The 12,690-nt window shown below is 57.4% G+C and overlaps 1 protein-coding gene across 1 annotated transcript in view; it reads right to left on the bottom strand.

Moving 5' to 3' along the window:
- Nucleotides 1-3,358, bottom strand: part of KLF13 (KLF transcription factor 13) — a 45,424-nt gene extending 42,066 nt beyond the window's left edge. The window contains exon 1 of the mRNA XM_027089249.1: nucleotides 2,394-3,358. Within this exon, the coding sequence (XP_026945050.1) occupies nucleotides 2,394-2,982 (589 nt within the window). The 5' untranslated portion in view covers nucleotides 2,983-3,358. The remainder of the gene's footprint in view (nucleotides 1-2,393) is intronic.
- Between the last annotated feature and the right edge of the window lie 9,332 nt (nucleotides 3,359-12,690).

The following is a 12,690-nucleotide window of genomic DNA, read 5'->3' as shown; positions in this document are numbered from 1 at the left end:
CCATACAATCGCTATGGGAGTAGGGGGGGTCCCTAATGAAAGGCCTGGCATGACCTGAGCCACTGCCTGCAGAGACCACCCCTCCCACCACAGAACACTCTGGGAGCCCACAAACCAGGGGCTGTTGCTCGGGTCTTCCCAGGGTCACCTCTCGGTCACCCCCTGCAGCCAACTTGCCTTTCCTCTCCCTTCTGTGGGCTACCTCTGTCCCCTCTATGAACACCAGTGACTTATGCTCTGCACACCTGGGCTTAGCCTGGAAATAGGCTTCCTGGAGGTGCCCTGGACCAGAGGTAGATTCTTGGTTCATAAGCAGATTCACCTGGGGGACCCCTTAAACTGCAGTCAACATCTGGTACCTGGAAATCTGCATTTCCGAAGGCCCCAAGGGAACCCTGTGCACTCCTGACTTGGAGGTCTACAACTGCTCTGGAGGTGGGGCTCCAGAGTTTCTGCACACCTGGAGGTTGGGGCCGGCTTCCTGCTCTAAGAACAGACACAGTACTTTGCAGGCAAAGTACGGATCCATCCTCTTCTGGCTGTTTTGGGCTTACAGGCACCCCAGAGAGGCTGGCTTCCACCCCACTGTGAAGGCGCGGGTTCCCAGCGCCCCTGACTCAAGCATCTAGCCATCCTGCCCTGTGCTGCGCAGGGCACATGGACCCTGGACCAGGGGGGCTGAGGCAACCCGGAAGGCATCCCCCGGCGGAGGCCCGGGCGAGCCCCGCCCCGGGCCAGTCCCTCCGCAATTCGCGAAGCTGGCTACCGGGTGCTGCCGGGTGGAAGGCCACAGTAAAAGAGGCTGCAGAAAGGTTTTCCAATCAAGTTCCCTACCCAGTACTGGCCTCGCCTCAACGAGGTACTCAACCCCAGCCGCACCCCAAACCCTGGCCCCGCCCAGGTACTCGGGGTCCACCAGGCTCCAAACCTCGCTTCGCCCCTCCCCCACGACCACACCCACTCTTGCAGTAACGTCCCCACCCCCCTCATGAGTCCACACAGCCCGAACTCTGACTCAGACAGCCTAGAAACGGCCCGCCTTCACCCGCGACCCCACCACCTGCCACGTGGTTTGAGCGGCCACAGCGTGGGACCAGAAATGCGGGGACAGCCTCGGGGGGGAAGAGGTCGTGAGATCCACGGTACCTGACACCCGCAGACCTTGGGCCGACTCAGTTCCAAATGTACCGGGAGAAACAGCCTTTCAGCTCTAGGTTCTTGAAGACTACTGCGGTTTTTAAATCAGTCATGTAATCAGTTTGTGAGTTATTTTACAAATGAGAAGATGAAACCTTTGATCACGAAGTTAATAGTATAAAGGCTTAAAAACTGTCCCAAAGGTGGAAGACCTAAGTGTCCAGAAGAGTTCGCGTAAGCTCAGATGAAATACACGATTCTTTAAACCAAACTGGGAAAGAAAGGTTGTTTACACATTAAAAGGTTGTTTCCACTTTTGTGTTTAAAAAACAAAAAACCACCACAGAGGAATCAATGACAAAGTCCCGGACTCGCGCGAAGGGAAATGCTGCCCTGGGGTCGGGGGCGGGCGGCGGTCCGCGGATCCCAGGCTGCCGGCTCCGGCCGCCCGCCCCCGTGCAGGTGCTGCCTGCCCGCATCCGGCCCCGGCAGGTGAGAGCACGGCGGGGAGGAGGGCGGCGCAGACCCACGGGCAGGAGGCAGGGCGCTCCTTTCGAGAGAAAGCGCAGCGGGCCCCAGGAGCCCCTCGGGTCCGGCGCGCCCCCGCCGGCCGGATGGGCGGGGCTCCCACAAAGAGCCGCGAGAGAGGACCCGGGACCGCCCCCCGCGTCGGCCGCCGCTGGCTCTGGTTTCGACAAATTAAACCTTAGAGCGCTGGAAAAATTACAGGAAGAGAAGAGCGAAGAATGTGCCGAGTGGCTGGAGGCAGCCCTGTCCCCGCGTGAACTCCGCCCGCCGCGCGCCCGGGCCGGCCCCTCCCCACCCGAGCGCGCGCCCGGCCGGCGGGGGAGGGGCCGGGCGAGGACACCCCTCCCCCGCGGCTCCCGGGCCGCCCACCTCCCCCGGCCGCAACCGCGGCCCCCACCCAGCTAGCCGGCACCTGCCCTTGCGCCCCCCGGCCTGGGCGGGGTCCCCGCCCCCGGCCCCGGCCCTGATGACGACGATCGCCCCCGCGGCCCCGCCCGAGCGCGCCCGGGGAGGGGGCGTGCCCGGCGGGGGCGCGGTCGCCGGGCGGGCGCCGGCTCCCAGCGCCGGGACCCGCCTCGCGCGGTGCGCGGGGTGTCGCCCGCAGCCCCAAGCGGCTCGGACAGGGGCGAGGCCCCTACCGTTCCCGGCCCGACCTCCCCTCGCTACCCGCCGGCGGCTCCGGGGGCGTGGCCGGGCAACTCGCACTGGCCCCGGGCCGCCCCACTGACCTGTGTGAGTTCTCAGGTGCGCCTTGAGGTGCGAGGATTTCCCGTAAACTTTCTCGCAGCCCGCGTAGTGGCACTTGTGCTTTCTCTGCGGGGACTCGAGGTCGGCGCGACTTCGACCCCGCCGGCCCCTTTGTCTGAGGCCGGGCTCGCCGCTCCCCGCGGGCCCCGGCTCTCGCTCCGGCTCCAGCCCCGCCTCGGGCTCGGGCTCGGGCTCGCTCCACGCCGGGCTGAGGGGCGCGGCCGCCGCGCCACCGGCGCCGGGGGAGGTGGGCTCGGAGGCGGGTGGTGGCGCGGGCGGCAGGCGGCAGGGGGTCCTCGCCTTCCGGGCCGCGGCGCCCTCTCTGCGCTCCGCGGGGGCGGGCGCTGGCGCTTGTTGGTTAAGGTCCGCCAGGATCCGCGCCACTACGAAGAGCGAGGCGCTGTCCTTGCCGTCGCGGCGCTCTTCGACGCGGGGCAGCGTGGCGGCGACAGCGGCCGCGCCCTCGGGTCCGGGCTGCGGCCCCTCCCGCGGCCCGTGCACAACCGCGCGGCTCGACATGGACACGAGGCACTCGGCGGCGAAGTGGTCCACATAGGCGGCGGCTGCCATGCTGCGGGCTCCGGCCGGCGGGCGGGCGGCACTGCTGGTCGCTGCGAGTCGTCAGCGGCGCATCCGCACCCACGGCCTCCGGAGAGCTGGCGGGGGGCGGGGGCGCGGCGCGCCCTCTCCGCGGGCTGGGCTGGGCGCGCAGCCGCCTCTGCCGTCACCCGCGCGGCTCCGCGTCTGCGAGGCGCCCGCCTGGCTGGGCACCGAAGAGTGAGCGCATGGGGGGCGCGGGCGAGTTGGGTCCCCGCGGGGCGTCAGGGGAGGCCTGCCCTAAGGATGCCGAGTGGCGACGTTAGGGACGACCGCGCCAAGTCGCGGCCGCAGCCTCGCCGCGCATTGTGGCAGGCGGGACAGCCGCCGCGCGCGCCGCGGCTCGGTGTGGGCGGCCCGGCCCCGGGGGTGGGCGGGGCCGGGGCCACATCTGGACCCGACGTCAGCCCCCAGCCACATCCTGGCGGCGCAGGTTACAGGCGGCGGCGGCGGCAGCGGAGAGCTGCGCACGCGGAGGGGGCGGGGATCCCGGAGCGCGCATCGGCGGGATGGAGCGGTCACGCGCCCACGCCTGGGGAGGAGGCGTGGCCGAGGACAAGGGCGGACGCCATTGGCCCTCAGGTTCGCGGCAGGGCCAATCCGTACAGAGAGAGGCGCCCACCCGGCCTCGGGGCGTGCGCGTGCCGATGGGCGTGCCCCCTTGGCCGGCGGGAGGAGGGGCGGAAATTGGAGCCCGGAGCCGGGCACGCTGACGCACGACGTCCGAGGGCGGTGGGCTGGGGCGGGGCCGCGCCCCCTCCTTTCTGCGGCGGGGACCCCGCGGGGTATTTTCCTGTCGGAGCTTTTGTACCGTGACAGCCTTGAACCCCGGCGCGGAGACGAGCGCTCTGAAGGGCGCCCCTTTGTCCCTCTAGCCCCGCCTGTGCTGGGCGCGGCGGAGAGCTCGCCTTGCGGGGCTCGCCTCCGCTTCTCCCTTTCCTCTCCGGAGTGAGGTGCCCGGCGAGGAGGCGTGTCCGCTCCAGCCGGCGCGGAACAACCTCGCCGCACCCCGCCGAAGCCGGGTTCTTGGGCGGCCTCGCCGCGAGAAAGATCGCTCGCCCTCTGCACGCTCCTCCCCTGCTGAGAACGGCGCTCGGCCCTGCCCGGCCGGGAGCGGGGTCTCGGGTGGGGAGCGGCCACTCCCGCCGGAGGGACCCGGAGCTTCCCGACCGTTCGGCGGCCGGGGATCGAGCCGCGCCGCGCTGCCCTTGAGCCCGGGTCATCCGGAGCCCGGCTGGCCCCAAGCTGGTGGTTAGCCTGGCAGCGCGGGTGATGTGTCCACCGCGTCTTGCGTTCGCAGGAGTGAACTACGTGCCGGGGCGTCGGCGCCGCCGCTTAGGGAACGCAGGGCCCCTTCCTCCGCCTCCCCTCCCCAGGCCCGCTGCCAACTTCTCCCGGCTGCCCCTCTCCCACCTCGACCGGGGAGGCTTCAAAAGCCACCGGCTGCGAGGGCCCCGCCCACCGCGCCTCACCCACCCACTGTCGGGCCTGGCGAAGGAAATGCTCCCTGCCCCGCCCCGCCCACTTGCCCTTGGCCCTCACCGGCGCCCTCACCCTCACTCTTCTCTAGGCCCCGCCCCCCCGCCGTTCTGCTACAGGCCTAGGCCATCACCATAGAGGGTAGAGACCGGAACCGATCGCAGCAAGCCCCTGACCCGGGGAGACTGGCCGGCGTCTGCAGCTCTTAATGGACGTTCAAACATGTCAGCTGCCCGCGGGGAGCCTGGAGAGGGCGGGCAGCCCAGGCACTGGATCCCTGCGGACCGGAGAAGAGGGGTGGGTGGGACAAAGTCATTCTGCGCACAAAATTAATAGCAGCCATTCTCACAGAATTAATTTGGGGCCTGGGTAGAAAAATCTCTTTCCAGGTCACTAAGGAGGAACGGAGACAGGCATTCTGCGTTGCATGTCATGGTGACCTGTAAACTGGTGTGGACGTTTGGGCGCCCTGGGTATCTGTGACTAAAACCCTAAAGTTCCTTCTCACTGGTGGAGTCCGTGCCCCCGGGAAGACCACACGGCATGCTATTTGGGGGGGGGGCTCTGTACCAGACAGCTGGGTCAGGTTCCTCTAAGATGGTCTCCTATTGGCAGGAAGTAGTCATTCTTCTCCCAGGCAGATTGTGTTGATGACATTTCAGAGATTTGTGTTCTGACCAAATAATGATTCAGAATGTTCCTGCAGTCTCACCACATGTCACAATCAGTCACTTCATTAAGGATGGAGCTGGCCCTACGTTGACTTACCAGCCACCCATCCCCTCCCCATCCCTCTCCAGCCAGCAGTATTCTGCCCAAGTCTTCGAGGTACCACATCTCTCCACTTTCTCCATGATCCCTCAGGACACCCCAGCCTAGGACACACACCCAGGAGTAGGCACCCTTCTAGACATTAGGCTTTGACCATTGACAAGACACCTGCCCTGGGTGAGGGGAGGCAGGCCTGGGTCAAGGGTCATCTGCACTGACACATACCCCACCCCCATCCACAGCCCGAAACAGCCCACAGGCCTCCGCCTGGATGCAGCCTCCCTGAGGATTTTGGCTGTGCCCCTGTGGCATTCTGGAGGCAAAACTCAGCCCCTTGGTTTATTTCTCAGGCCTTTAATGATTGTTCATGGGGACTTCCCTGGTGGTCCAGTGGTTAAGACTCCACGCTGCCAATGCAGGGGGCCCGGGTTCGATATCTGGTCAGGGAGCTAGAGCCCACATGCATGCCGCAACTAAGGAGCCCGCCTGCTGCAACTAAGACCCGGTGCGACAAAATGAATAAATGTTTTACAAAATAAAATAAAATAAATAAATGATTGTTTATGGAAGGAGGCCCCAGGGCCCAGCAGACTACCCCAATCCCACATGGGAGTATCTTCCAGATACATATAGTTGTCTTCCCCAGAGGAAAATCTCACCATAGCCACGGGCCCGTGTTTTCCTTGCTTAAGAGGATTTTGACAGAGGTGGCTTCTGTACGTATGAGGTGGGTGAGGATCTAGTGTCAGATGGAAGGAACAGGATAAACAAAAGCAGGGTAGGGAGGATCAGCCCAGAGAAAGTGAATGGGGATGTGTCTGGAGTGAAGAGGCTGGACTGGAAAGGGGGCTGAGGTTTCCGCTGGAGGTGGTGGATTGACAGTATGTGTTGACTCTGACTTTTGGAGCCTCCTGACACAGGAGTAAGTTTGCTTGCTCTAAGGCAGAAATTGGCAAGAATGGGGCAAGCAAGGGAAGAAGTAACTGCAACAGGGTTGTTGAAGCTAAAATACTCAGCAGTCCTGAGAAAACGAAATCTTGAAATGGTAGCCAGGAAGGAAAACCAAGAACAAACTCTGGAGTCCCCCGAAGGTTCACCAATGGATGGCACTAGGCACCTCTGGATGCGGGCGTGAATGGAGGCTAAGATAATAGCTGGCATAAAGTCTGCTTAAGAAGCGCCCAGATCCTCTCACCAGATCTGTGCTGCCTTCCCCATCCTGATAAAAGACTAGATGTCTGTCATCTAAAGAAGGTAAAAGGATACATCTTGGGCTGAGAGATACCATTCACAATTAAGGGCAGAGGTTCCATAATAGGAACAGAGAGGTTAAATGAACCTATAGGTGTTAGATGCTGAGAACATGCCCCATCCCCTCTTCTGGGTTTTCAGAATGGCCGCAGCCAGGAGGCTGAAAGGGTCTTTCCTGGGGCATTAGACCAGGCTGAGGGGAACACCTAAACTTTCTGACACCTGTGGTTGCCCAAGGGAGCAGCCAGACCACCCTAGAGGGAAGGGCGCAAGTAATGAGCCCCAACGTGTGCAGAGCTTCTAATCGGGGTTTCACAGGCAGCCGAAGCTGACCCAGCATCTCAGGAAAGCCTGTGTCATGAAACCTAAAGCCCAATAGATTTTTTTAAATCAACTTGGAGGAAACAGAGACTATGCAGAGAGAAGTACATGGCAACGTAGTCATCAATAATGTCATCAGAGAAAATATGGCAACCCATGAAGCGAGATCACATATAAAGAAACATTCGGAGAACAAACAAAAAGTGTTCTTGGAAATTTAAAGTAGCAGAAATGAAAAAAAAACAAAACCTCCAGAGAGGGATTGGAAGATAAAGTTGAGGAAATCTCTCTGAAAGAAGAACAAAAGGAACCCCAAAAATGGGAAGCAGGAGAGAAAAAAATAAAGGACCATCCAGAAAGTCCATCGATCAAATAATAGGAACCCCAAAGAGTGATCAGAGAAACACAGGTGGCAGGGGGTGGAAGTGGGGGGAATCATCATTTAATTCATCCTTAAAAAAATCTCTAAAACTCAGGGGCATGCACTGAAAGGGCCCACAGGGAGCTCAATGGGAAAAAATAGTTCTACCCCAAGGCACATCACTGTTGAAGTTCAGAATAATGGGGACCAAAGTGTCCTGACATTAGAAGTAGGTCACACAGAGATGGTCAGGAGCCAGAAGGCGAGAGGCAAAGCCTTGAGAATCTAAAGGAAAATTATTCTCCAGTCTTTACCCAGTGAAAATATTAACCAAGTACTGTGAGATGAATTAGATCTGAAAACTTTTACCCATGGGTTCTTTCTCATGGTAGGATGCTACCAGAGATAATTCTTCACCAAAATAAAGAAGCCAATGGAGAAAGAGGGAGGCATGTGATCCAGGAAGGAGGCATTCAATGCAGAAGGGAGGGGAGGGGTGCAGAGGGCCACCAGGCCAGGCTGGAGCAGGTTAAATGCTCCATGGACATTTCGTCAGGAGGTGAAATAGACAGGATCCCTGTATCCATCAGGAGAAGCTGGGCCCGAAGTACAAACCACCTGCAAATCTCAAAGTTTTTTTCTGGGCTTCCCTGGTGGCGCAGTGGTTGAGAGCCCGCCTGCCGATGCAGGGGACACGGGTTCGTGCCCCGATCCGGGAAGATCCCACATGCTGCGGAGCGGCTGGGCCCGAGATCCATGGCTGCTGAGCCTGCGTGTCCGGAGCCTGTGCTCTGCAACGGGAGAGGCCACAGCAGTGAGAGGCCCGCGTACCGCAAAAAAAAAAGGTTTTTTTCTGGCCGTGCTACACATCCATCGTGAGTTGCCTGGGGACACCCAGGTCGATGGAGCAGCCTCTGTCTAGAACATGCCGGTCGCCATGGTAGAGGGACCCAGAGGTGTCCCTCATGCTTTCTTTCACACAAGATATACTGTCCCTCTCCCCAGGTGGGAAAACTTTTAAATCCTGACCTAGGGGCCAGAGACAGGGAAATCGGAGATGAGAAGGAAAACAGGGATTTGAGGCCAAGGGAGGTAGCATCCTGCTCGAGATCGAGGACCTCTGTAGGCGGCTCCACCCCACTCGCAGCTCCAATACACAATCTCAACATTCAGTGATGGAGAGGGACAGAATGACACAACAAACAGCCCAATTCAGAAAGGGGAGGAGGGGGAGATCCCAGCAGACAGTGTCCATTAGCAATTCTGAGACCCTGCTGGGCGGATTTTGCCCCTCATCCTGGAGTGACTGGGTGAATAGTCCCAGTCTCGCTCCCTGGGAGTCCCAGCCACCCAGTTGTTCTACGGGCCCTGCTCCACCTTGAGGGATTCCTCCTCCACCATCATCCTCCTTGGCTATATGTTGCGGGGGAGGGGCAATGGGAATATGCCCTCCTTGGAGGCTGAGCAGTTTCCCCAGCCCACTTTCAGCCTGTAGAAGGTTAGAGATGAAGGGTCATCTTAAGTTCCAGCCACAAACTGTATTAGTGCTTGTACATGGTTTATTTTGCCCTACTAGTTCCTCAACACTCTAGTTAATGTCTTACCTAATCTGTTCGATTCCAGCTTGCTTCATTGTCAATGGCCACTCTCAAGGGCCTCACAAGACATATTTGTCTCAACTGAATTGCAGCTTCTTTCAGCCTCTTGGTCTTTGATGTAGAGGAACACCTCAAGTCTCTTTAGTCTCTGAAACTTCTAAGTTATCCCAGGTGACAATGTATCCCACGTTCTACTGCTGGCTATGTGATGACCATCCTTCCAACCTCCACAATCAGTGTCCTCACTGCCCATTGGACGAGCCTTTATGCCAATGTCACATGCCTTTTTTTCCATTGCAGCCATGCCCCACTCCTGGTTACCGTTTTCTGTACCAGTCAGGAGCAGCTAAGTTATGCTTCAGTAACAAATAGTTCCAAAACTCAGTGGCTTCAAATACCATAAGTTTAGTTCTTAGTACCTGGAGCGTTGGCTGAGCACTCTGCTCTGTGGCGTGATCATTCCCACCCCAGCATCCAGATGGACAGAGCAATCCCTCTCTGGAACACCGACAGTCACCACAGCAGAGGGAAGAAGGAAGGTCTGGCTATTAAATGCTTGGCCCAGAAATGACGCACATCACTTGTGCTCTTAGCTAGTCACATGGACCATCCTGCCCACAGGGAGCCAGGGGCAGCCCCACGATGTCCCCAGAAGGCAAGGAGCTGAGCTGTGCCGAAAGCGTTAATGGTTTACACAAAACCTGATGTGACCTGAGAGGCTATTGAGAAAACTGGCAAGGAGTTTGGGGATGGATTAATGGTAAGGTCATAGAAAACTAAGCAAACGGAAGATAATCAAGAGCTCCAGAGAGCTCCATTGTCACTGACCACTTGGTTCAGCTGCAGACAGTATTTCCATAATGATCATTGTAAACAAGGAACATTGATCTAATGGAGGAACCAGGCCCCCAGAGATGCCCACGTGGGTAGAGGCGGCGGGAGGAAAGGGAGCCAAGTCCACACCTACATCTCGGAGATCAACTAACATCACCCCAGACCAAAACCTTGGGAGGCGGCAGTGTGATTGTGTGTGATGGCAGAATTCCACTGTGGCCCCCCACCTCCCCACCCCTGATGTCCACACCTCCTCCCAGTCAGCCCAACACCAGCCCAGGTGTTTCTGTGAAGGGCTTTTGCAGATGTGAATTCAGTGCCACATCAGTTGACCTTAAGATGGGGAAGATTATCTGAGTGGGCCTGACCCAATCACATGAGCCCTTTCATCTGGGTCTAGGGTCGGAGACAGGGAGGTCAGGGAGATTGGAAGCAGGAATGGGGTTTGAGGCACGGGAGATTCTCTGTTGCTGGCTTTGAAGGTAGAAGGGCCTCATGGCAAGGAACATGGGGGGCTGGGAGTGGCCTCCAGCTGACAGCAGACTGTCAGGAACAGAGGGCCTCAGTCCTACAACCACAAAGAACAGAATCCTGCCACAGCCACCTGAGCTTGGAACAGGGCCTCAGGCCCCAGAGGAGAACATGGGCTCAGGCAATACCTTGGTTTTGGCCTGAGACAGAAAACCCAGCTGCACCATGCCCAGACTTCTGACCTACAGAACTGCAGGTCATAAATGTGTGTTTCCAGCTAAGCTTGCAGCAATTTATTATGCAGCAAAAGGAAACAAATGCATATAGTGTTTGAGTTGTGGAAACGATCAGGTAAAAGAGGCAAGTAGGATTGTCCCTGGGGAGGGGGAAGGAGGGAAGGGAAGGGATTAGAGATGGCTATGTTTCCTAACCTTGCAGCTTTAAGCTATCTGCATGTAGAACTTTGATGTAAGGAAAAACTAAAATTGAAAGATCATGTCAGAGACTACCAGCCTCCCAATTACTTTCAATGGAATGTTTGTGTCCCCCCCAGATTCATATGTTGAAACCTAACACCCAATGATGCTATTAGGAGGTGGGCCTTTGTGAGGTGATTAGGTCATAAGGGTGGGACCCTCATGAATGGGATTAGTGTCCCTATAAAGGACCCCCATGGAGCTCCCTCACCCCTTCTGCGTGTGGGGACATAGTGAGAAGACAGCCACCTATGAACCAGGTCCTCATCAGACATTGAACATGCTTGGTACCTTGATCTTGGACTTCCAGCCTCCAGAACTGTGAGAAATAAATATTTGCTGTTTATAAGCTGCCCAGTCTATGGTATTCTGTTACACCAGCCCAAACGGACTAAGACATCAACAAAATCCATCGCCTCTTCCCACAGCAGTGAGCAACCATACTTCCCACACACCTGTGCAGTTAGGTGTGACCAGGTAATTAGGTCCCCAGGGCAGGACTATGAGCAGAGGGGCTGTGGGCTTTTAAGAGAGTGAATCTCTCTCCTGCTTCTTCTGGTTTCCTTTCTGCCTGCTGGATGCTCATGTAAACAAAGCCCTAGGGGATGATGGAGTCACGAAATAGAGGAGGCTGGAACCCAGAAATCCGGCCCAGGGTGCTCACAGATGGTCACTGTGTTTGAGCCATAATAATCCAGGGCCTACCTGTTACTGCAGCTTAGCCTACCTTCACTAATACAAAGATGGGAGGGGGTGGAGGGGATGGAAGGAAAACAACAGAAGAAGGCATATGAGGAGAGGGCTTGGTGGCATGTGGAGTGAGGTCTGTGCTTTGTGCTATAGTGTTCTTCTCTGGGGCTGGCTTCCTGGTGGCAGCCAGGGTTGCCAGCTCTGGGCATCATCCTTCCTCCTTCCCAGGGAGTCACTGATGGCTTGCCATGCTAATAGAAGAACAAGCCATTCTCTGTTGTATGACATGGGGGTGGAGCAGAAACCCTTTTCCACGTCCTGTCTCCCAGTGGTCCTGGAGCGCAGAATAATTCATCAGGGTCCAAATGATGAAAGCCAGCTTCACATCTGGTGCACGTTTACATAGGGAAAGATTAAAACCAGAAATGCTTCTGAGACCCAGCCATCCAAAGACTTAAGAGATTTACAGGGTCGGCAACAAATGTATGAGGAAAGCATGTTAAAATGATGGATAGTCCCTTCCAGGCTTGCTGGAGCAGATGGCTCCCACTCCTGAGCTCAAGTGACGTGGGACCCCCCCCCCCCACCGCACTTCACGATGATCTGGGAGGGTCTCTGGTCTCAATGGTAATTGTCTGTTCTTTTGTGAACCGCCTCCTCTGCCCCGACAGTAAACCCCTAGTAGTCTGCCATTCGTAACTCGTAATCCCCTCCCTGGTGGATGCTCTGGGCCAGATGTTGCGTTTTATCCTTTTGAGTTGACTCTGAAATTCTTTCCCAGCACCGGTCAAGGACAATAAGTCCCAACCTTCAGGTAATGCTTCATAGCTCCCCTGACACGTTGACACACGTGGAAAAGGCACAAGAAAGGGGCCACTCCTTCCCACTCGACAGGTGAGAAAACCGAGCCTCAGGCAGGCAGAGAGAATTCCCCAAGGCCGTACCTAGCAAGATGCAGAGGACGGGTTCTTTGGCCTCACCATGGTGCCTGCATCCCCAACCTCTGGGAAGCTAGCTAATGAATGTGGGGATTTATCAGATCCATTAAATAAGAGCCAGGTCAGTCCATTCTGGGCTCTCATGGGGATCCTGTCTAATAAGTATTCCCGTTAATGGGAATGGGTGGATTTGCCACGAACGATGTAGGATAAAGACTCTAATTCTTGGCTGTTTGCATGTAGGACTTAGTGAAGAACTGAAGGATGATTGACAGGACACAAGGCAAGCTGTATTCTTTTTGTCAGTGATGAAGGGAGTTAGAAAGTGGGGCTGGGTCATGCCCAGTCAGGTGGGCACTTCGGTTTGGGCACCGGGGGTCTGCGGTCACCTTCCGGATCACATCCTCGTACATTCACTTGGTTTTCTGGGCTTGGGCTTCCTATGTAGGATGGTACATTGAGAGAGTCAGTAGCTATTAGACCTGATTTTA

This window comes from Aethalodelphis obliquidens, unplaced genomic scaffold (assembly GCF_003676395.1).
Source record: "Aethalodelphis obliquidens isolate GAN/ISIS:26980383/991018 unplaced genomic scaffold, ASM367639v1 scaffold65, whole genome shotgun sequence".
In the NCBI taxonomy this organism is placed as follows: domain Eukaryota; kingdom Metazoa; phylum Chordata; class Mammalia; order Artiodactyla; family Delphinidae; genus Aethalodelphis; species Aethalodelphis obliquidens.
Note: the sequence above shows the minus strand (reverse complement) of the source record. Positions and strands in the feature narration are given on the sequence as shown.